This window comes from Apiospora kogelbergensis (genome assembly GCF_038363985.1).
Source record: "Apiospora kogelbergensis strain CBS 113332 chromosome Unknown utg000003l_segment0_segment0, whole genome shotgun sequence".
NCBI classification, from domain to species: domain Eukaryota; kingdom Fungi; phylum Ascomycota; class Sordariomycetes; order Amphisphaeriales; family Apiosporaceae; genus Apiospora; species Apiospora kogelbergensis.
Window position 1 is genome coordinate 2,070,073 of NW_027117420.1, and position 22,756 is coordinate 2,092,828.

Sequence of the window (22,756 nt, forward strand, 5' to 3'; positions counted from 1 at the left end):
AGGAACACGAAGCCGCCGCTGCCGCTAGCAAGAAGGAACTCGAGGATGCTCTTGCCGGTGCTGCCGCTAGCCAGAAGAAAGCACTCGCAGCTGCCATAGCTGCTGTCGCCGCCGGTGGTAAGGCTGCCTCGGCTGGAGAAGGAAGCAAGGCCCCCAGCAGCAGCAGCAGCGGGGCGGATGCAGCGTCGATTGGGACCCTCGGGGAGACCACGCTGGCGCCGCGAGACCCGTCGAGAGCGCCCGCTCGGGCGCCTACTGGCAGGTTCGAAGGGCTCACGGATATCTTTGGGCGTGGTGGAACAGGTGCCAGGGCGGCGGCAACACCCCCGACCGCTAACGGCGCCGAGGCTGGGGGCAACCCGCCGGGCAACCCGGTCGGCGACAAGGGTTCCGCCGAGGGCTACCTATCCAAGGCCCTGCCGATCATTGCCTTCATCTTGATCGTCTGCGCCTTGCTCACGATTGGGGCCGAGGGTCACAAGGCCAGCATATGGCATGCGGCCAACGACTTGACGCGGGCCCAGTACGTCAACGACTGGTACTATCTCACGATCCCCCTGCCGCAGTGGGAGTACGTGTCGTATTTGCTCAAGTTTTAGAGAGGGGGGCAGGGGTTTGTTGGTTATTTAGTTAGCAGTCAGATAATATCATCCGTCTTTTTGTTGTTCGCTCTGCCAATAGAGGTTCCCGTAATTCTGAGATGAAGATGCACGTAATAAGCTACGCACTCTGGCCCTCTGTAGGGTGCCGGAAACCCGGAAACATAGGCGCCAAGGTTAGTGCCCAAGGCCCCCAGGCCCCCTAAGAGCAGACAGAGAGTGGCTGTGCATAGCCGATTACTAACGGGTTTAGGACACCTGAATTGATTGATTAACCTGCTAAGCCTACTGCTGGCCGTCTCTGTACTTGCAGGCTGACAAGACCCGAGACATCCATCAATTCAGCGCTGCCTTCGACGAACTCGATGGATCGTCAATTCCCCGTCTACGTAGGACTCCCAACCTAATTTCGCCCCTACCAAGCCTGCCTGCCATACCAGGCGTCCCTGTTCACCCGGCATTTCGAACATCGCCGTCCCTTGTCACTGGTGGCTTGGACGGATGAGCCGCTTGGTCGATTAGCCACTCTGTTCTTGGTATATTCCAGCCCTTCACTCCTTACCACACTTATCGGCTTCGTAATCAACCAAACCATCATCATACCTCCATCGCTCGTTCGCTACTACAACGACGCTCTGTTCCGCGGCACATGAGCTTCCTAACTGTTCCACGACATCTATTTCCCCGACCTCTGGGGCGACTCGAGTAACGAAGCACAACCAACATCATCACATGATTTCCTATTTCCTTGCGCAACCATGCCTTCCGACGATAAGTCGCACTATACCCCGGCGCCGCCGATTCCCACGTACGACGAGGCCGTCCACAGCTCTACCTCCAACAACGACTGGCAACCTCCGCCGCGGTCGCCTGCCGACTTCAGGCCCGACGCCGAAACAGAAGCCCAGTCCCTCCTAACTTCGTCCGCAGGCCAGCGGCCCAGAGTACCCGCCGGCTACCGGCCGCCGCATGTTGAAACAGACGACGAAGAGTCCAATTGGAGTCTCGAGAGCGACGATGACGACGACGCGCCCGAGGATGCCCAGATGCGACGGGAGATGCAAGAGCTGGAAGTCGAGGACCCACTGAACGGTTCCAGCGCCAGCAGCAATTCGTCATTATGGCGGAAACGCATCAACTTCTCCCTCCCGCAATGGAAATGGCGATGGCGCTTACCCCGTCTCACTGTGCGCCTCCCCCGACAGACCGACGGCATCACCGAGTCCAGGAGTGAATCTGGCACCGAGGAAACGAGCTCCAATGTGAGGAGGTGGAGGCTACCGAAGATCGGCATGGACAGCGCCGCTGTCCTTATACTTATCGGCCGGCTGCTGGCCCTTTTCCTTGTCATGGGCTTCCTATACCTGATTTTCATGAGCGACTTGTTTGCCAATTTCTCCCGCCGCGTTGGCGGCAAGATGTTTGACCCGGAGAGCGTCCGGGCCCACGTGCAGGTGGCCATCAGCACGGGGCGGATGCGCGACACCCTGGAGCATTTCACCCGCTACGCCCACATTGCGGGCACCGAAGGCGACTACGCCCTGGCCATGGACGTCCACAACGCCTTTGTCAAGAGCGGGCTGGAGGACGTCCGCTCCGAGGAGTACTACGTGTACCTGAATTACCCGAAGCCGGACGGCCGGGCGGTCCAGATCATGGACGAGGACGGGAAGAAGGCGAAATGGAGCGCCAAGCTGGAGGAGGACGATACCCACGGCGCCACGGCGGGGAGGCAAACCCTGGCCTTCCACGGCCACTCGAAATCCGGCGACGTCCGGGGCCCGCTCATCTACGCCAACTACGGCAGCAGGGAGGACTTCCAGAAACTCAAGGACAAGGGTATCGAGACCAAGGGTGCCATCGCCCTCGTGCGTTACTACGGCACGCAGGGTGATCGGGCCTTGAAGATCAAGGCAGCCGAGCTTGCTGGATTTGCTGGCTGCATCATTTACAGCGACCCTGCCGATGACGGATTCGTGAAGGGTGAAACGGCGCCGGAGGGAAGGTTTATGCCGAAAGACGGCGTCCAGAGGGGCGGCGTCAGCTTGATGAGCTGGGTAGTTGGAGACGTGCTCACGCCCGGCTGGGCGAGCACCAAGGGCCAACCTCGTATGACACCGACGCAGACTAAGGGCCTCGTGCAGATCCCCAGCCTTCCGCTGGCCTGGCGCGACGCGCAGGTTTTGCTGCAGCACATCCAAGGATTCGGCGAGCCATGCGCGGACGATTGGCGTGGTGGCGTGCCGGACGTCGAGTGGTGGTCGGGCAACGCATCCTCTCCGATTGTTCGGCTGAAGAACGAACAGGACGAAAACGAGCAGCAGCCCATCTGGAACATCTACGGCAAGATCATCGGCATTGAGCAGAACGACAAGAGCATCATCATCGGCAGCCATCGCGATGCGTGGGGCTTCGGTGCGACGGACCCCGGAAGCGGTCAGACCGTGTTCCTCGAGGTGGCCCGCGTCTTCGGCGACCTCCTGGCCCGCGGGTGGAGGCCGCTCCGGACCATCGAGTTCATGAGCTGGGACGCGGAAGAGTACAACCTCATCGGCAGCACTGAGTACGTCGAGAACAACCTGGACGCACTCCGCGCCGATGCCTTCGCCTATGTCAACCTCGACACGGCGGTGACGGGCGCTGATTTCGCCGCCGCGGGGTCGCCCATGTTCAAAGCTGTCCTACCCAAGGTCTTGGAGCGCGTGTACGACACAAAACGTAACGCGTCGCTGCGCATGCTCTGGGAAGAGCGGCGGGCGCACCTTGAAGGGCTGGGCGCGGGCAGCGACTACGTCGCCTTTCAAGACATCGCGGGGACCAGCTCGCTCGACCTGCGCTTCGAAGGCGATCGGTTCCCCTACCACTCGAGCTACGACAACTTCGACTGGATGACGCGCGTGGGCGACCCGGATCTTATGTATCACGGCCTGCTCGGTCAGGTTTTGTCCCTGCTGATCCTCGAGCTCGCCGACAAGCCCGTCCTACCCTTCGACGTCGGCGCGTACGCGCGCGCCATGGGGCGGTACCTAAGCGACCTGTGGAAGTGGTGCGAGGTCAAGGGGTCAAGCTCGATTTCACCCCGATCAAGAAGGCGATCGACGAGGTGGAGAACGCCGTGATGCAGGCCCAGCTCTGGGCCATTAAGTGGGAAGAGGACGTGACGAGCGCGAACGGCTGGGAGCCGGCGGCGCTGGGGAGGTTGCGGACGGCTTACAATTCAAGGATGGCTGACTTCGAGACGGCCTTGCTGGACCTTGAGTATGGTGGTGGGGTACGTCATAATATTGATTCTCTTTTCCTTCTACCGTCACATTCGAGAATACGCGTTGCTAACACGAGATTGCCTCACCAGATACCAAATCGGACGCAATTTGTCCATACGATATTTGGCCCGCAACTGTGGTCGGGGTATGACGAGGCGTACTTCCCAGCGATCAGGGACGCGGTGGAGTCGGGCGACTTGGAGCTGGCACAGAATATCACGGACAAGACGGGGAAGATCATATCAGAGGCGGCAAAGGTGCTGATTCGAGAGAAATCTGATTAGACATGTCAGTGTGTGTACGAGAAGGAACTCGTGGGATCAGCTTTGAGAGTGACAAGGAGGAAAGATGCATTACTCGGCGCATGGGGCAACTATTGATTCTATTTTGTCGTTATTTTCACCTGTAATTTCTTCTCCCATTGAAGCGACGTGACATTGATAGATATGGCTACTCCGTAATGCCGCCCTTTGCGCAGTTGGTAAGTCGTACGTGCGGCAGACGGCCGACATAGCAGTTACTTGGTACAGTTGCATATAGCGGATTTCAATATCAATCACGATTTGGTTTTACAGATAACATTAACTATGGTAATTGAATTGAAAATAGCGTAAAAATAATAATAGAAATACGTGGCATAATACAGTCATCATTCGTTAAAACCCCTCCTTCTACCCAAGCGCCAACAATAGAATTCACTGGCTAGATTAGGTGCTTTGTTGGTTCCTTCTTTGTGCTATAAGTTTTGCCTTAACCCACCATCCTCAACTGCTTCCTCAGAAACTCGGCGAGCCCCCTCTCGACGCTGGCCGAGAGGGCGGCGAAGAGGATCATGCGGGTGTTGGAGGGCGGGGGGCAGTGCACGACGTGCGGCACGATCTCGAGCTCCTCGATGAAGCCGCCGACGCCCTGGGCCAGCTCGGCGACCCAGTCGAGGCTCTCGTGCTTGATATCGGCCAGAAGCTGGAAGTCGGCCGCCGACATCTCGCGCGGGACCTCGGCGCGGCTGGCCGCCGAGGGCCTGCCGCACTGGACCACAAGGCGCAGTTTGCGGATCCCCTGGCGTTCGTACTGCCGGAACCTCTGGGCTTGCTTGTTCTTCTTCACCTGCAGCTGTTGGTCTTTGCCGTCGCCACTCGTGGCAGCATCTTCCTCGGCACTGGCGCTCTCGCCCGAAGACGCCGGGAGTAGCTTGGCCAGATAACGGCATACGGCCCGCCACTCGCAGCGGTCGCTGTCGAAACCGTAGCCCGCGACAGGCCCGCGCTTGTAGAGCGAGATCTCGCGGACCATGCCGCGCGAGCCGGGCGTCAGGTCCGACAAGAAGGGCTCCACGGCTTCCATATCGGCGCCGAAATCAAAAGCGTGCTTCGCGTACACCAGGTGCGACGTCTCGGCGTGCACGAGGCGGCATACGCGCATCAGCGCCGCGCAGATGTAGTAATCGTCACTATGCCCGTTTTTGCTAGCGCTGCTACGGCTGCTGCTGCTAGAGGAAGATGGTCTTCCCTCAACCTCCCCCGCAGTTTGGACAACTTTGGGCGCCGCCTCGGGGAGGTAGCGTTGCTGCTGGTGAAAAGGGAGCGGGGACTGCGGCTGATGGTAGTAGTACGTGGTCTCGTAGCTGCACCGGCGCTGCAGCATCGCCTGCTTCTCCAGCACGTGGTAGCGGCTGCGCATGCGCATCGGGGTCCTCGGCAGGCGGTTCTCGCCGGCGTTGCGGATCTCGATGGCGGCGTCATTGGGGTGAGTGAACAGGTGGCTGTAGATCATGAGCCGGACCTCGGCCGGGGCGCTGGTAAAGTAGGAGTCCATATTGTTCCGATAGCCAGATGGATATAATGGATGATGAGGAGACAATGTTGATTTGGTGTCTGGGAGTTAGATACGCAAGGCGAATGGGCGAGAAATGTGGCGAGGGTGGTGCTGGTGGTGACGGGCATGGGGATCCAACAAGGTGTCCGGTCAGCTGTCGTGGGCGGTCGGGAGGTTCCTCGCATCTTTTATGTACTCTCAGGGGAAAGGTAAGCGGGATGGGTTGCGCTGGGCCGAGCCAAGGCCCAGAGCCCACGTACCCTATCATGGTTGCTTTTCTCGTCCAGGACTATTGGGCCCAGTCAGATTTTAGTCACGGGGTGGTTTTAAGCGAGTATAAGCAAAGACATCGGGGTCCGGATTCGTTTGCTGGTGCATTCAGTCCCCCTGCGGCCCCTGCGGCCCCGGGGGCAGGATGGAGGATGGATGCATGGCGCGCGGCGGGGATGATGATGGACGGTTACGGTTACGGTTGGGGGCTGGTGGGAGGTGGTGCGGTGCTTGCGGCAACGGCTATCTTGAGCAGTGCGCAGGCAATTGGACGTTGCTGATTCGTCCAGCCATGGTGCGGTGCTCCGCGGCTCGGTGACAATGAAACGGCGAACGGGGTGAAAGAAGGTCAGGCGATAATCAGCAGTTGCAAAAGGCGTCTCCATCGAGTCCTGTTCGAGCTTACGAGCTACCCCACGTTTTGGCCCATGGCGCCTCTCGCCTGCCCAGCGCTCGTTTGGGCGTCTTGGCTGACGATCATGGGGAGTGAGGAGTCGCCCCCCGGCTTGGCTTCTCCGATCTCGAAAGCAAACATAGCCGTGTGACTGAACAGCTGCATCTCTCTGTGCCAGCCCGACCTCGCTGACTTCGCAGACTTCGCAGGCCAGGAGCGCATCGTCGGTCGGTTGCAATGCGTCGTTCTCCAGCCATAAAAAGTGAGCTGATCCAGCTCTTCTAGCGGCCCACCCGGCCCGTCTCGCGCTCCACCACCCGGCTCTTTCTCTTTCATCGTACCCAGCATTCTCGGCCAGAGTGGATGTTGGATGTCGATACAGGGCGCTGCAAAGCAACAAGACCCTTGCGTCGACTGCCTTTGCGTCGACTCGGATCCTCGGTTCTCCGTCTAACTCCCCATCCGCCCGTTCTGGCGGCCGCGAGATGACTAACCAAGAGGGTGGATCGGTGGATATTATGGCAGCTTAAGTATAGACGGTTTGGAGGCTGGCCTTGGCATACGCCCCGAGGAGTTCGGACATCATCAAAGGTGGAAAAAGAAGTCAAAACAACACGGAGTGTGGAAAAGGTTGTCCGTCTGCATACAAAGAAAAGGGGATTCAAAAAGAAATTATCTGAGTTGACCCCTCAGCCCTTTGGCCAAGTAGTATAGCGTAAACTGAGGTGTTTGCAACAATTGACCTATTCGAGGACAATATAGGGCTTCGGCATCGGCAGAAGCTCTTCTTGGTCAGAAAATCCTAACTACAAGTACGGGCTTCCATGCAGATTCGCAAAGCTGGACCACAGTGACAAGAAGATCTGTTGGAAATGCAATGTCACATATCTTCTCTGTTTTGCCTCCACATTCCATCAAGCAGGCCTCATCCCTCTTGGCCGACGATTCCCCATCAATATAGACATCCCACCTTTGTAACCTTTTCAAGCTTCAGCCGCCGCTACTGCACACCTTAGGGACAAATATATAAACGGAACCAAACGGCCATATCGCCAGACAATGTAAGCCACTGGCGTCTAGTTACTCTCATCCTTCTTCTCTCCTCCAAAGTCGTTTTTCCACGATCCAGCGTAATGATGCACCACCAGCGCCGGTCCCACGCTAGCACTATCCTTGGGCTCATACTCGTTCACGGACGCCGCGAGCGCATACCCAGGCAGAATCAAGACATCCTCGCCGGCCAGCTTGGGCTCCAGAATTTGGTGGTACGCCTTCTCTTCTTCACTGTCCAGTCCCAACGACCTCATGATGCTCTTCGCAAAGCGTACAGGCCCCGTAAAGTCCACGACGTCAGGGATATTGTCCATCCGCAACTGAGCCACCGTCAAGTTCTGGTTGCCCGCCGTCTCGTGAATCGAGCTAACGATGTCGTCGACCACGGCCAGCAGGTGCGGCGTTTCCCGCTTCTGGGCTACGACGGCCCAGGTCACAAACTGCCGCTGAAACTCGTAAGAGATGCCCACGTCGAACTCCCAGCCCACGACGAGGCTGGCACGGGCGCGGGCGCCGCGACGCTGCTCGAGCGTGGTATTAGTGGCAGAGCCAGCAGAAACAACTCCCCACTGGTCGATTGGGATTCCCTCGCATGAGATGTCCGTGTCAAACCAGACGCCGCCCTCGGCGTACAGAAGCAAATACCGCAGCAGGTCCGCCTTGATGATGGGCACGGTGAGGGCGCGGTACGTGTCCGCGATATCCGGGCGCGCGGCGGCAAACCGGGCGTCGAAGAAGGCGTCGGCGTCGACGTCCGTCAGGAACCGCGCCTCGTAGCCCGGATTCTGCTGCAGGCACGTAGCCGTCCACTTTTGGGCATCGTCGCTGAGGCCGTTGGGGCCCAGTTTAAACCAGATCCTTTTCGCTATCTCGTTGTTGATATCAAGAGCTGACGATGATGATGATAACCGCAACTGCGCACTCTCTTCTCCCACTTCAAGGACAGAGGCAACAAGCGGCGTTTGAGGATATAGGGATGGTAGCCGCTGGTTTTGGAAACCGAACCAAAACCTACGGAGTTCACAAAACAAGAAAATTAAGGCGCTCAGGATCACCAGGCCCTTCAATGCTGGTCTCAGTAAGAATGGGTGTCGTTTCCACATCTTCACCGATTCAACATGGGGAACTTATGGTGAACGACATAAATTTGCGCGTGACAGAGTATCATTTTCTTGTCTTGGACAAAGAAATACTCAATCCATCTCCGTTACATGTTACTATGGTTCAGCAAGGTGCCCACCAAGGTTTTACACACAGAGTTCATTCAAGGCAGATACTAAGTAGTTCGGCAGTCAAGCTGAGAAAAAGCGGCTCGCCAGCGGTCATTTGAGATTGTTGTCTTCTTGGCCACTTGTATTCATGTCTCAAAACCAGATGCGTTTTTAAGGCTCTCTGTTCACTGTGTATATAGCTATAGTTTTAACCCACATCGTCAGCCACTGAAACGTGGTACTGTGAAGACAGAGCATCATCACGTGTGTGTTTGTTACCTAGATCCTAATATTTATTTCTCAATGATATATTCCTAAGTATAATTATCTCTCCATGAAATATCAGCTAGCCCAGGTGGGAAAAGAACCGCTTCTAAACCGAGAGCTGTCAGGTACTGGATTACCTCGTGCTCGCCGCGCACTACCGCTGCAATCCAAAAGTTACGAGTCTCGAATAACTTGCCACGTGCTCCGGGTCTGCCAGGGCGCTGTACTTATCAAAATTTTGAATGAAGAAGCGGCAGTTGGACCTTTGAGGCGTTCTCAATTCTTCCAAGTCGAGCGATCCCCATCTGATGTTTGGTGAGATAATCTAGCGCTCTGGCAGCGGCATCTGCGTTGCGTCCATCAATATTACAGAACTAGAGAAAGCGCTCCAGAGCAGAGTGCCCGGAACACAGCAAGCCACACGAAAGCCCCTGGAAAAGGGATCTTATTGTGCCTGGCGAAGGAAGAATAAAACAGCAAAAATGTACGTGCGCCATTCAGAAAGACCAAATCATAACTTAGCCTTGACCTTCAGCGCCCCCTCATGCTTTCTCTTCTTCTCTGCCTCCATTAGCGCTGGCGCCTTAACGACGTCCTGGCCCCTCGCGTCCAGCAGCGCGACCTGCCCACGGTACATCTCTTGCTTCAGCATGCCGTAGACGCCCATCTTGCCCTTGGCCACCAAACCCTTCTCCCTCACCAGCTTCAGCACACCCTCGCCATCATCCCCCGCTCCAAGTCCACCCAATGCGTCGACGATGCCCGCCGCCAAGGCCTCCTTTCCCCCGAACCGGCGCGCCTCGAGCGCGAGCTCGCGGTACACGTCCGGTCGCAGCTTCTCGCGGAAGATGCCGGCCATGGGTGGTAGCAGCGGCGCCCCAAACTCGAGTTCGTTGACGGCCATATAACCGCGGTCGCCGCCGCTAAAGACGCGGTAGTCATGGTGCATGGCCAACATCAAGCCACCGGCAAAGCAGTGACCGTTGATCAGAGCGATGGTGGGCATGGGGAAGGTCAGGAACCGGCGGAAGAGCGGGTACAGGCTGTTCTCCGTAAACCCCGGGGTGGACATGGCGAGCTGCAGGTCCAGGCCGTTCGAGTAGAACTTGGGTATGGCCGACGTGGTGACCAGGACGCCTTCGGGCGTGCCTCCCGGCAGCAGGCCGCCAAACTCGACGCGGTCCAGGGCCTCGAGCAGGGCGGCGCACATAGGCGGTGTCAGCCGGTTGTCTGGGGGCGAGTTGAGCGTCAACAGGTAGACCTGAGGCGCGGGTTCGGTGCAGGTAATACTGCCGCCGACATGGCCGGGGATTGACGGAACAGTCACCGTGAAATGTGTTTTGGCCATTTTATTTATTGCAGATGGTTCCTCGGTGAATTAGACAAGAGCTCCTGGAAGCCCGTAAGCGCAGCGAGTAACACGCCGAATGCGTGAATAGACCTACTAACAGGCAGAGTCTGTGGACCGATTATTGGCTGCAGCTGTTGCGTATAAGAAAGACCGAATGCGGAAGAAAAGCAACCGAAGGAAGACGTTTAGCGGGTGGTGAAATGCAGCCCTTTGGAAATGGTGATTGACTGATGAGAATGCCATTCTATGCAAGCTCAGGGGGTTGTCGTCGGTCGTCGGCATTCCCAGGCATGGACCCACTTTCGGCCGAGCATCACATGCGAAACGCGATCTTACCTAAGCAAATGACCATAGGCATTCATCATTTAACTGGCAGTGGTGTTGGTATCGATTTATTAATTGTACTTGCTTGTTCGAGGATATACTGTTCTAGGATACATATTCCCGCTTTTTCTTTAGGTCTTAGCACCGATTCTCTAGGTCTTGACATCAGGCTCGTCACGGCCAACAAAGTCCTTGAACTTAAGCAGGTCCGTGGCGAACTTGATTTCCGGTGCAAGGAACTCCTGCGCATCGAGACCGTACTTGGACTTGTCGTCGCTGTATTGCTCGATGTAAAGGCGGATGGTCGCACCAGATGATCCAGTACCCGACAGACGGACAATGATACGGCTGCCGCTAGAGAAGCAGGCATACAGGCCCTGGTTGGAAGCAACCGAGCCGTCGAGATCTGTGTAGGAGAAGTTTCCTGCATCCGTCACAGTGCGATCGCCGATCTTGCTGCCCTTGAACTTGGGGTCGGCAACCAGGTCTTGGAGCACCTTGACAACCTTATTGGCGCCATCAGAGTCAACGTTCTCGTAATCATAGCGGGTGAAGAAGGTTCGGCCATAGGTGTTCCAGAAGTCCTCCTGGATCTGCTTGATGCTGGGCTTGGTGTCGGGATGGGCCTCGCCAAGACCGGCAATGATGTTCAGCCACGCGACGACGGCCCACAGGCCGTCCTTCTCACGGACGTGGTTGCTTCCGGTACCAAAACTCTCCTCGCCGCAGATGCTAAGCTTGTCAGCGTCGAACAGCGCGCAGAAGAACTTCCAGCCGGTGGGCACCTCGTAGCAGTTCAGCTTCTGGGCCTTGGCCACCAGGTCAACAGCACCGGAAGTGGGCATGCTGCGGGCAAGGCCGTAGACACCCTGCTTCTTGAAGTAGGGGATGAGCTGAGCGTGGTGGGCAATGATAGCCAAGCTGTCACCGGGCGAGACGAAGGCACCGGCACCGTAGATCATGTTGCGGTCACCGTCGCCGTCTGAAGCAGCACCGAATGGAATGCTCTCCTTGTCAACCTTCTCAACGAGAGAGTGGGCGTAGACAAGGTTGGGGTCGGGGTGACCACCGTTGAAATCGGGCGCAGGGATGCAGTTTTGCGTGGAGCCGGGGAGACCCAGCTCTTGCTCGAAAATGGCCTTGCCGTAAGGACCGGTGACACCGTGCAGGCCGTCGAAGAGAACCTTGAAGTCCTTGTTGTTGGCGAAGAACTTCTTGATCAGGTCGAAGTCAAAGATATCCTTGAGCATCTGCATGTAGTCGGCGACGCTGTCGATAACCTCGACCTCGAGGCTGCCGTATGTCTTGGTGCCAATCGTGGAGATGTCGACGTCGGGGATATCGGCAATCTTGTATGAGGTCAGGGTCTTGGAGGTCTCGTACATCTTGTTGGTGACGGACTCGGGGGCGGGGCCACCGTTGGCCAGGTTGTACTTGATTCCGAAGTCCTCGGTAGGGCCTGGCGTTTCAATCCATCAGTCCCCGAAAGAGTGAATTCACACATCGAGGGGTAAGGGGCTTACCACCGGGGTTGTGACTGGCAGTCAGAAGGATGCCGCCGGTAGCCTTGCGCTTGCGGATGACATGGCTAGCAGCCGGAGTTGACAGGATACCGTTCTGGCCGATCAACAGCTTCTTCACTCCGTAGGCAGCACCGATCTTGGCAATCAGCTGGACCACCTCGGGATTCCAGTAACGGCCATCGCCACCAATGACGAGGAAGGCGTCTAGAGGAGGTTAGGTATACGCTTAAAGACAGGTATGGATGTTGAGCCTGGCAACAGGGAAGCTGCTAACCTTTGGCGCCCTCGGGGATAGAGAGAAGGATGCTGGTAACGAATGATTCACTGTAGTGAGGCTCCTGGAAGGTCTTGACCTTCTTGCGAAGACCCGAACTGCATTGGTACTGTTAGCGACACGCGTCGAAATGCCAGATCAACCAACACGTAGCATCAAGCCCGTCCTTCGTGTCGTGGCGCTTCACGGGGGCGGTGGAGCTTTGTTGAGATGATGGACGGCGGGGTAGCTAAGGAGAGAAGATCAGACGTACGTTCCGGGCTTCTGGTCCTGGAAGGACTTGAATTCGACAGTCTTGACGCTCATTGTGAATTCGGGGGAGAGAATTTGGCGGCGGCAATGTTGATGTGGAAGAGAGGGAAATCAATGCAACCACAGGTGACGGAGGCCCGGTTGCTTAAGAGGCCAACAAGCTCCAGTCCCATCCATTACCTGAAAGAAACAGTGAGGGGAGCTTCAATAGTCGTCGTGTAGTGGAATCACTAGCTGATTGGCACGACCTCTCTCTGGTGGGGCAACCACCCCCCAAGCGCAATGACTTCATCCCGCCAAAGGGTGTTGAGGAAGCAAAGCATGCGGGCAACGCTCCTCTCGACTGGATCGGACCCGAGAGGGTGATAGGCGACTTGCAATGCATTGGATATGTCACTCTACATGACACCTTATCTCATTTCGATAGATCTCTTCCGACTTGAGCGGCTGGCTGACGTGCCAGATCAATCTAGAACCCAGAACCAGCCACCACGCGTCCCCCCTAACTAGCTGTACACCCACCAATATCCATCTCAAGCCACTTCTCTGCTGGACGTGGCGGTCTAGATCCCCACTCCAGACTCCAAGAATTGGCATCCAACGGCACCGGCACCGGGGTTAGATGACATGTACGATTGAGTTTACCGGTTGGTTTCATTGTTTCATTGCTTGCCGTCAGCCGGCTTGCTTAGGCACTCTTGGCTGTGTTTGCCTGGAATATGGCATCCTTATAGTACCTGGCCTCCTCAATGCTTTCCAAAATGTCCTCCTTGGCCTGGTGCAAGCCCTGCTTTTGAGGGGCGTTGCGGTTCACCTCGCGCGGGCACCACCGCTTCGCCGCCTCCTTGATAGTGCTCACGTCCATGATGCGGTGGTGCAGGTGCCTGGTGACCTTCTTGTAGGGCTCCTTCCTCAAAAAGGCGCGGTCAGCGTGCACACTGTTTCCGGCGAGCAGGGCCCGGCGCTCGGGGACGTGCTTCTGGATGTAGGCCAGGAGCTCGTCGGCGGCCTGCTCGGGCGTGACGGTCGACGCCAGCACCCGGGCCGTCAGACCGCTCTTCTCGTGCGTCTTGGTGCACCAGTCGTCCATCATGTCCATCCGCTCCTTGGTTTGGTGGACCACGGTGCCCCAGCCAGCCTCGTCCATCACGTCGAGGTTGCCATTGGTGATGATGCAGAAGATTTCAATAATCTCCTCGCGGTCGGGGTCTAGCCCAGTCATCTGCAACCAACCCAAGATCGGGTTCAGCATGTCAGACATTCTGGTAAAAGCCTGCTTCCTTCCGCCACCGGGGTTCTCACCTCGCAATCAATCCATACCAGGGCATCGTTTGTCGACATTTTGAGGCGGTTATGGTTGTTACCCAATTGATGTTTGCTGTTATAATTATTGTTGCAAATGGATGCTCAAAAGGCAAGTAGGTGACCGAATGTGCATTCAGCTGTAAGGCTAAAAAGATAAGACCGCCTGCAACCGGCCACTGTACTTTAGCGATCAAGAGTGCCTGTGCTATAATATGATGGAGCTGTTCCATTTTGCAGCATCGCTTCCATTCGGCCCTTTTCGCCCATTGCCCAAAATGGTTTTGCTTGGTTTCGATTGATATATGTTACATAGTAAACGGTCCAACGTTTTTGTAATTAGCATTATGTTCAATACATGATGATATACATGGCAGCCCGAGTCTGGACTTTGGCTCGCACCGCCGCACGTACGCTAAAGGTTTGCGGGCAGAAATTAAAAAGCAGTTTAAACATAAAACCCCGTACAAGGCTTGTCAATTCCCATGTTTGGAGAAAGACTGCGATCTCACTGACGTCTCGGGCCCATGTTTCGAAAAGGACTGTGAGCGTACTGACGCGTCGTTTCCGCCAGATATGTGAGATGTCGTTGGCCTGACCTGCAATTCATGCGAATCGGCCACCTCGCAACTCGTCAGACGCGCAATCTGGAATTCCCACAGGCGATCGAGAGTGGTCTTGAAATCGTCCAGGATGACCGAGTCTGTGAGGCACTTGAAGATCATGGCCAACTTCCACCACGGGTTCAGGCCCACGGCCGCGAAATTCTTGAACGCATCAGTCACCGAAAGGATGTCGACCACAATAAACACAATGCTGATGAACATAGCGGCCAACATCACAGTGAACTTGGCCGAGGCCATCAAAACGTGCGAGTATCTCATCTCGTATCGCTTCCGGATGTTATGGATCAAGAGGATGCAGGCAATCACCCACCACGGGTCTCGGAACAGGGCCTCGAATGGACGTGTCTTGAGGAACATGTCGTTCATGCCGTGGAAGTAGGCGAAGTTCGCGAAGATCTCGACGACCCAGTACGGTTGGACGAGGATGATGGTTCCGATAAAGATGCGGCTTTGCCATTTGGACAGGAAGGGCCGCAGCTTCATCCAAGCGACGACATTGTGGATCGACCAAGATATATTCAGCGGTATGGCGCCCACTGACAGAACCCATCCATAGGCGGGGTCGGGGAAGAAGATGTAGAAGCTCTGCCAATATCCGAGGACGAGCTGTGTCATCATGGTTAGTCGGGTGGTGGCATACACGAGGCGGGTGTGGTTCGGCACTATGCGTACCTCGAGGAGAATCAACTTATGCAAGAGCACGCCCTTTTTCATGTTTGCGATGGTCAGAAACGACATGATGATGAGGCATCCTAGCACTATGTCCACCAGTCAGTATATGCCTTCGCGTGGGTGGCAAGCAGGCTGGGTGCGTACTATTACGGTGTTAGCTGCTGCTTTCCATAGCCCACTTGGACTCTTTCTCGCGACGCCGTGGACTATCAGGGAGGTGCTTACCAAAATCCATTCGACCAGACCTCGACGACAAGGCCGACCTGGTCTACTATTGGCGGATTCGGTACGGCATTGTCGGCCGTTGCTGCAGTCGCCCTCGACCGAAGCCAGGAATCTCCATCGTGGGCTGGTAGAATCATAGAGGGCGATAGATGAGGCCGAGATTATGGCCGAATAAAGTGACTGGTGCTGGTCATCACCTGTGGGAAACAGAACACTCACTCCTTGGCCGTAATGCATCGGGCTGCCCTGGAGTATGTATACTCATGCCCTCCAGGCTGGGAGACGGTGGGTGCTCTGACCCCCTGTGGCGGCCATTCAAGTCCCAACCTTTATTTGGGCTAGGCTAACGTGGACGCCAGGGGCACGCAGGTACGCTTAGCGAGCAGAAGCGAGCAAAGAGAAGGCCCCCTCACACCCAAGGCCCTGCATGAGCATCGCCAAGAACGCAGTAAAAACACCGGAAAAGGAAACAGGTTAAGTCTAGATCCCTGACTTAAATGCCCTTAAGATTGCTACTCCGCGGCCGATCACATTATTGGGGATCATTTTTGCACTTCCTCGACAGGGTTCCCCTCGACATGTTGCTCGCGTTGCCCCTCGCACCTCGAGGCTCGGGCTACTATGTATTCCTTCGAGGCCTGTGCCTGTATCGAGAGAACCAGACCAGCACACCATCCCGCCCACTCGGCAAGCTGCCCGAGAGAGAATCCATGCGTGAACTAACAAGCTGACAGGCCACTGTTTGCGATTCCGGGGGCAACGCTCATCTCCCGATGCTTTGGGTGAGGTAAACCTTGCATCCCGGGATAGCGTGGCATGGCGTTCTTAGTCCTTGGTCTTGCCAACCGAACGTACGGGCAGGCTGTACGACCTGGTCAATTGAGAAAGACAGAAAAGGTCCAAAAACCACGTACTTGTTTGGGAGCCTGTCTGCTGCTGCTGCTTCTCTTAGCTTGGGAAATATCATCCGCCGTACGCTGCGGTTTCATTGGGTTCCCCATACGGGGCCCCAGGACAAGACCACAAAATCCCACCCACACCCACCGCAGGTCCCAGGATTCCGGTAACTGCTAAAGCTCTTGGGCAGCTCATTTACGACTATGTGATAGACTAAGCACATACAGTACGCGCACTACTCTACGCACGCTACGTCCTTAGTTGACCCGCCTGGAAATACCACCACCATCATCATCATCATCAACAGGTCATTCCTCCCTGGTCCCCTCTCGGAAGGAAGCGGCGCACCCTGTTGTCAATTCATAACGCGCCTCGCGTGATATCGGGTGCCCCCTCCGCATAGAAGCGACCAATGGCCAATTATTGGCATCAGGTCTGCCAGGTATGTGCTGGATGTGTGGTATTGGCATCAATGCAATTTGTTGACCAGCCCTTCGAGACTCGTGATCAGCCAACTCATGTTGCTTCCAAACAACAAAATGTGCTTTTTCCATCTCGACACTCTGTTCGGTTCGGCAGTTATAAGAAGGTCTCCCTGGCCGCTCTGGCCGCCTACCACCCGAGGGGTTGAGACACTTTGCGCAACTTGCACCCCTGATATGTGCAGGCGATTGTAGCATACCCTTGTTCGCCATGTGTGCGTGATTGACCAACCCACCTACCCACCCCAGAGCCAATACTCCAGCCGTCTTGGGGAAGAACGGCCGACGATCTCACCGACGTTAGACTCTCATCCCCGCAACACAACTTCCTTCCCCAGATCACCGAGTATGTATTGGCAATAGCCCTACCTAGGCAATTCAAGCAAGCTCTCGCATCATTGCCAAGAAGACCCCGTCTTTGATATATTCATCTACAACAAGCGCGTTCGCCTCTACCTTCTGTTTTCTTCCGATGTTAGCGCCCAGGTGTGAATTCTAGAAATCCATAGTGCCCTGACTATGGCCCATGGTTAGGCGACGGGAGATCATCCGCGGCTCTTCGACGGTTCGAGATGCCGTTTGCGGAATATCTGCGCAGCTAGAAACCATGTTGTCAATACAACATGACCCTTGCGACGAGATCTCATTTGTTGATCTCGAGGCCATCCTCCTGGTAGGTAAATTTCGAACTAGTCGCTTTGTGCTACTGGACTTGTCTATTGTGAACGTCTCCTTGCGACTTGCTGTTATCGTACTATCATGGTACGATGTTTGTTCGCGTCCCGACAGCGAGCATATTATGTAACGGTTTACCAACTAGGTAACTTGGCGGTGGGAAAGCTGACGATAGTCGACAGCTAGGTACGAGAGATAACCCTGACACAGTAAGCGTCTAGAACGACTAGCCAGCCGGGGAATTCTAGCGGCTGAACAGCTTGGCGGCTAGAGAGACTAGCAGCTAGGGATAATGACCAACTAGAGCGCTGAACTCATTAGCAGCTGTAGGATTAGCCTAATGACTCGATCGATGACTAAAGTATTGGGGAAGCAGTAATCGATAATGTGTAGAACCGCGAAGCGGCTTCGGATAGTCAAGATATGCAATCGTTCCCACAATCCAGCTGAGTGTTGCACAAGCAATGAAAGGTGTTGCTTCTTATCACAACCACAGCAGAACCTTGGCATATCTTCGAGGCGATTCAGTGACTTAACCCCATTCACGTTGAAGATTTCAACGGAGAAGGTGCTACCCGAGCATTAGTGAGTCGCTATTGTTCATATCTCACGAGTCCCTGGCCCCAGGCCCCAGATGAGTTGATATCCACACTCAGATCACAGTAGCGAAGTATTGGGGTGACCTCCAGACTTAGGAGTGGATTAGGTGGTGGTGCTCGGGACCGATCTCTTTATCCTAGCTTTACGTTTACGGTATCACAATGTACTCCGTATTTGGCTAAGGGGTTTGCATCCTCAATACATATCCGAATATCTGGGCACATCAAGCCTTTGCTTCTAGCTCGTTCAGCTTTAGCACGTTTTATTACTATGCTGTCATTGATAACCGAATCCGGCTTATATGCCCGCCGCTTGTTCAGACATGGTGGTCTTATCCTGTCCTAGCCTATATTTTCTAGAGTCCGTTGCCCAAAATCTCCGTAGGTATGGGGTCACCGGGGGAAGGGTCGTTTTCTAGAATAATATTGGATACTCTCAGCCAGCAGTTGTGGGTGAATCGGGCCGACTCGAGTGTGGTTCCGGGGCAGCTTTTCGTCGTGGTTAATATAGCAATATACCCAACTAGTAGACCCCTCTTGTTGCTTGCTGGTCAGTACCGAAAGCGCTCATTATACATATGTTGAAGCTGGTAACAGTTACGATGGGCCCACAGTAACACCGCATCCGTACGCTCTTCAAAGACGATAGCGGCCGGATTTGGCTGCTAGCCCTGTATTTGATTCCCTTGGACCAGGACAAAATCACTTTATACCATGGAAGCATTGTAGCAAGAGTATTCCGCGCTGTGACTGATCAGCTCATACACCCCCAAGACCATGTTCCTGCATTATGGACTCCCAGAAAACATCATTAAAAAGGCAAATGATACTTCTACCTATCTTCCAGGCTTCTGAGGGGGTGCCATTCTTCTGCGATTGGGTATCGAGTTCTCGTCTTTCCGACAAAGCTCGGTCAAGAGAAACCACGACTTTCGTGCCTAACGGGGAGCATCCCAAGGACAGGTACGCCAGGAAGTGGGGTTTAGCTTGAGAAACCTGAATTGGTATTAAATCAGAGAGTATACCTGAAGCATTAAAAATCATCGTTGCCATCCAGCTGGATACGACAGGGCTGACTCTCGACGCTCTGAAACCCAATAACGAGGCCACCGTAACACTCTCCAACGCCAAATGCACGATTGTGAGCACGCGGCATATCTAAAAAGGCAAATAATGGTGTGAGTCCCAATACTGTAGTACCTCACGTATTTGCTCAACGACCCCTCGCCAACATATGATTGCTCGATATTGAATCTCTACTTGGTGTGGTTTAAATATCTGATTAGACTATTCACTATCTCATTATACACTAAAAGTCGTCATTACTATTTCCCTGCTTAAAAAGTGCTTAAATGGAAAAGAGAGTGTATAAATCAAACTGGTCGTTCAGAAAGAAAGAGTAGTAGGGATATAACATTCAATACGGGAAATTGCACTCATAACTAGCAACATTTGCCTCGGAAGCTTGTGTAGTGTAGTGGCTATCACTCCAGATTCTGACTAGCAATCAAAACTTCTGGCAACCCCTGTTCGATCCAGGGCACGAGCTCGACCATTTCTTTTTTTAACGCTCATCAATTCCTGCCAGGTTAATTGAGGCGGAATATCTGTTACTTCTAATAATGCCAGGATAGGCATGGTCATTTTTTGTACTATAGAATAGGCTATATCAATCGTAGAGTGGTGCACCCATTTTAAGTAATAGTGTTGCGCAGCCTGCCCGCTTTAGTCGACACGGTCCGACCTTTTTATACAAATATACAATTGAAGGAAGTCATGTATTTGATTATGTCACCTTGCATAGGCTGGTGATGACCACGGGTTTTCTGGCGACACAAACATGACGAGTAATATCTTGTCTACACTTGCATGGCCCCAGTCTATTAGCCTCAGAGCTAAATGAAGGCAGTCACAGGTTGCATACGACGCAAGTCATTCACGATGAATGTCAACACGTCACGAACAAGACAGAAAGATGAGCTAAGCCACCATCGTCACGTGACAGGAAAGCCAGGTGCCAGGAAAGCCAGGAAAGCCAGGTAAGCTAGGAAATGGGCTGCATGGCTCCTGGCTCCTGGCTCCGGCGACTGGCTGCCGCTGTTTCTTTCTGGCTGTCTCACCCTGTAACGCAACGGCCCCATCGGGCTGACGATCTGACTGGCCCGTTGGGCTGGCAGTCAATGCCTTAAGAGAGGGAGGTGGATGTGGTGCGGGCGCTGTCTTTCTGTGTCTTTACCAGCAAGAGCAGATGTATTCCCTCGCGTGCGGCCAGTAACGCACTCCCTCACTACCTGACTGTGTAGGCCCGGTGACCTTCTCGAGGCCCGGTGGTTACATGTACAGCTTCTGCAGGTCTCTGATTGACTGTACGTGCATGGGTGATGCATACTTTGTGCATAACCTCTTTCGCGCGCCGGTCAAAGACATTTGATGACCTCTTCCTTCCATCCCATCCCATGTCTCTTCTTGTACCGCCTGGCCTTGCCATTTGGAAAACCTCGGGTTTTTTATGAACCTAACTCTTTCCCCTTCTGCCCTCCAAGTCTCTAAAACGGTTTCCTCGTCTCACTCACTCTGGAAGTGTCCGGCCAGTCCGGCAGCTTATTTCCTGTTACCTCTACTTACTTTCCATTCCTCGGCTTGACATACTTTTTTTAATCCCAGATTCCTGTTGTTATTTTGGTCTTATTTCCAGTTTTGCCTTTGGCCTTTTTTGTTACCTACAGACTTTTGGACCCTAGCCAAACAGGCATATTAAGAAAACCCGCCCCCTCGACAGTCACATCGCGCTTTTTTTATATTTTAGATTGTCTATCGCCGCACTTCTCTTTTTTTTTTTTTTGGCCCGCCTGCCCCTCCTTGAGATGCTGCCTTCGCCGTCGGCAACTTCTGGTGGCCAAGGCATATTACCCACACCAGGCTCAACGGCGGGGACAAAGCGCCCGGCCACATCCGACCTGCATCGAGCTGCCGGCGCCACTTCGACGCCCACGAAGCGACATGCGACTAAAGGTTCTGTTGGCTCTTCCGCTGGTGCTGGTCTGGCCGGCGCCTCAATAATGCAAACTCCCACCACCGGTCCCCCGGCGCCACCTCCGCCGCCCCTCCATCAACAGCAGCATCACCCTCCCCCGCCTCCCCAATACCCCCATCAGCATGTCCTGGCCCCAGGTCCTGCCCACGCGCCCGCTCCCCCGATACCTGCTCTCATAACCGAAGATCAGCTGGCGGGCAGGACCCCCGAGCAGCTCATGGCGACCATCCTCCAGATCCAGAACCAACACCAGCAATACTTCGCAAGCGTATCGGCGCAGTACGAGAGCATCACTCACCAACTGAACGAGCTCCGGAGCAGCCTGGCCGCCTTCTATAACGGCCAGTCCGCCGCGCATCAAGCCGCCATCGCACATCTACAGTCTTCGCCTCCCAACCCATTCGGCGGCGACCATACTCGTCTGCCCAGGGCCCCCGCCGCTCCAGCTCCACAGGCCATCGCGCCCCAGGCGCCACAATCAAGCCCTCCACGACCGCCAGCCTCGATGGCCAACCGTCCGACAAGACCTCCCCCGCAGTCTCCGCTACAGCAGCACAGTGACGCACGGCTTCTGCCGAAACAGTCCTCCGCACAACCGCCGCAGACCCCGGGGCCTCCAGCTTACGATTACAGGACAGTTGGCACGGTAGAGGAGGTTTGGAAGGAGTACAGGGAGGGCATGGATGGCCAACCCGCCATAGAAGAACTCGACTTGACCTGGGGCTCGCGATGGCGGCCAGAGCCTAGGGGCCGGACTTGGTACTCGCGACGCAAAGTGATATGGGACAAGATCAAGGATTTTATCGCCGAAGGCATGGAAGAGGACGAGGCAGTCAAGGAGGTAGAAAAGCTCCGCGACGGGGGCACCATCAACAAGCTCATACGCATGCTGCAGGAAGAGCGCAAAGATAAGGGTCTTCCAGACGACAATATCGCTACATGAGTACTTGGCTGGGCTCCGCCCCTGCCAGTGGAGGGTGCGGGGATATACCAGTGGGTGGTTTCTTAGAGAGAAGAGCGAAAACGCGCAGGGTGTGATGATGAAGACGACGACGCTGACGATGACGATGAAGAAGGAGGAGACGATGTTGCAGACGATGACGCAAGCACACAGAACAACAAGTACTCAAGGGAACGGCGTTTGTTCGAGGGCAGAATTTCAGTGATACCCAGGGTAAACGCACAAGGGGTGTTTTTGCATTGAAGGGTCTTTCAGTGGAAGGTAGATGTGGGACAGATTCTGGGAGTCATTGCCTAACTTTTTTGTTTTATCACTGCTTTTTGTTATCATTCCTATAGTTGGCTGCATGAACCCGAAGGAAGGGTGGACGGGGAAGGGAGTTAACAATAGGACAATAGCATTGTGTCTTTCTTTTGTGTTGTTCACTGGCTTTGGACAACAAAGAACGTTCCTCGGCATTGTGTGGGCTCGAAACTTATAACAGCTGCCAATATCTGTTTACAAAGCCTGTGTTTGGCTTGGCTTCAAAGGAAGGCGTGTGACACGGACATGATTGTTTCGATACTGAAGTCCTCTATTATTAAGTATGCAATACGTGCTTCTGGACGGTGAATTTGTTCCTTGAACCTCGACTACCATACCACGCCTTGACTTTGTGATTGGGAAGCAATGTGTGTAACTATCTTA

General features: G+C 54.8%; 9 protein-coding genes across 9 annotated transcripts; 2 read left to right on the plus strand and 7 right to left on the minus strand.

Moving 5' to 3' along the window:
• Positions 1-1,357: 1,357 nt before the first annotated feature.
• PG998_005422 (transferrin receptor-like domain-containing protein) lies at positions 1,358-4,146 on the plus strand (the record flags this gene model as incomplete). Its single annotated transcript, XM_066872240.1, has 3 exons — positions 1,358-3,652; positions 3,688-3,870; positions 3,952-4,146. 3 exons carry the CDS (start codon positions 1,358-1,360, stop codon positions 4,144-4,146), a joined length of 2,673 nt encoding a protein of 890 aa, XP_066732337.1.
• Positions 4,147-4,612: 466 nt separating this feature from the next.
• PG998_005423 (uncharacterized protein) lies at positions 4,613-5,677 on the minus strand (the record flags this gene model as incomplete). The annotated part of the gene is made up of 1 exon (XM_066872241.1): positions 4,613-5,677. The coding sequence occupies one exon, from the start codon at positions 5,675-5,677 to the stop codon at positions 4,613-4,615; it is 1,065 nt and encodes a 354-aa protein (XP_066732338.1).
• A 679-nt stretch (positions 5,678-6,356) lies between these two features.
• PG998_005424 (uncharacterized protein) lies at positions 6,357-6,563 on the minus strand (the record flags this gene model as incomplete). The annotated part of the gene is made up of 1 exon (XM_066872242.1): positions 6,357-6,563. The coding sequence occupies one exon, from the start codon at positions 6,561-6,563 to the stop codon at positions 6,357-6,359; it is 207 nt and encodes a 68-aa protein (XP_066732339.1).
• An 854-nt stretch (positions 6,564-7,417) lies between these two features.
• Positions 7,418-8,497, minus strand: PG998_005425 (uncharacterized protein; the record flags this gene model as incomplete). Its single annotated transcript, XM_066872243.1, has 1 exon — positions 7,418-8,497. One exon carries the CDS (start codon positions 8,495-8,497, stop codon positions 7,418-7,420), a length of 1,080 nt encoding a protein of 359 aa, XP_066732340.1.
• An 886-nt stretch (positions 8,498-9,383) lies between these two features.
• On the minus strand, positions 9,384-10,220 carry PG998_005426 (uncharacterized protein; the record flags this gene model as incomplete). Its single annotated transcript, XM_066872244.1, has 1 exon — positions 9,384-10,220. The coding sequence occupies one exon, from the start codon at positions 10,218-10,220 to the stop codon at positions 9,384-9,386; it is 837 nt and encodes a 278-aa protein (XP_066732341.1).
• Positions 10,221-10,699: 479 nt separating this feature from the next.
• PG998_005427 (Phosphoglucomutase) lies at positions 10,700-12,677 on the minus strand (the record flags this gene model as incomplete). The annotated part of the gene is made up of 4 exons (XM_066872245.1): positions 12,598-12,677; positions 12,345-12,442; positions 12,071-12,274; positions 10,700-12,006 (listed from the first exon to the last, which is right to left on the minus strand). Exons 1-4 carry the CDS (start codon positions 12,648-12,650, stop codon positions 10,700-10,702), a joined length of 1,662 nt encoding a protein of 553 aa, XP_066732342.1. The 5' UTR covers positions 12,651-12,677.
• Positions 12,678-13,284: 607 nt separating this feature from the next.
• Positions 13,285-13,857, minus strand: PG998_005428 (Exonuclease; the record flags this gene model as incomplete). The annotated part of the gene is made up of 1 exon (XM_066872246.1): positions 13,285-13,857. The coding sequence occupies one exon, from the start codon at positions 13,855-13,857 to the stop codon at positions 13,285-13,287; it is 573 nt and encodes a 190-aa protein (XP_066732343.1).
• A 517-nt stretch (positions 13,858-14,374) lies between these two features.
• PG998_005429 (uncharacterized protein) lies at positions 14,375-15,262 on the minus strand (the record flags this gene model as incomplete). The annotated part of the gene is made up of 1 exon (XM_066872247.1): positions 14,375-15,262. One exon carries the CDS (start codon positions 15,260-15,262, stop codon positions 14,375-14,377), a length of 888 nt encoding a protein of 295 aa, XP_066732344.1.
• Positions 15,263-20,938: 5,676 nt separating this feature from the next.
• On the plus strand, positions 20,939-22,051 carry PG998_005430 (uncharacterized protein; the record flags this gene model as incomplete). The annotated part of the gene is made up of 1 exon (XM_066872248.1): positions 20,939-22,051. One exon carries the CDS (start codon positions 20,939-20,941, stop codon positions 22,049-22,051), a length of 1,113 nt encoding a protein of 370 aa, XP_066732345.1.
• Between the last annotated feature and the right edge of the window lie 705 nt (positions 22,052-22,756).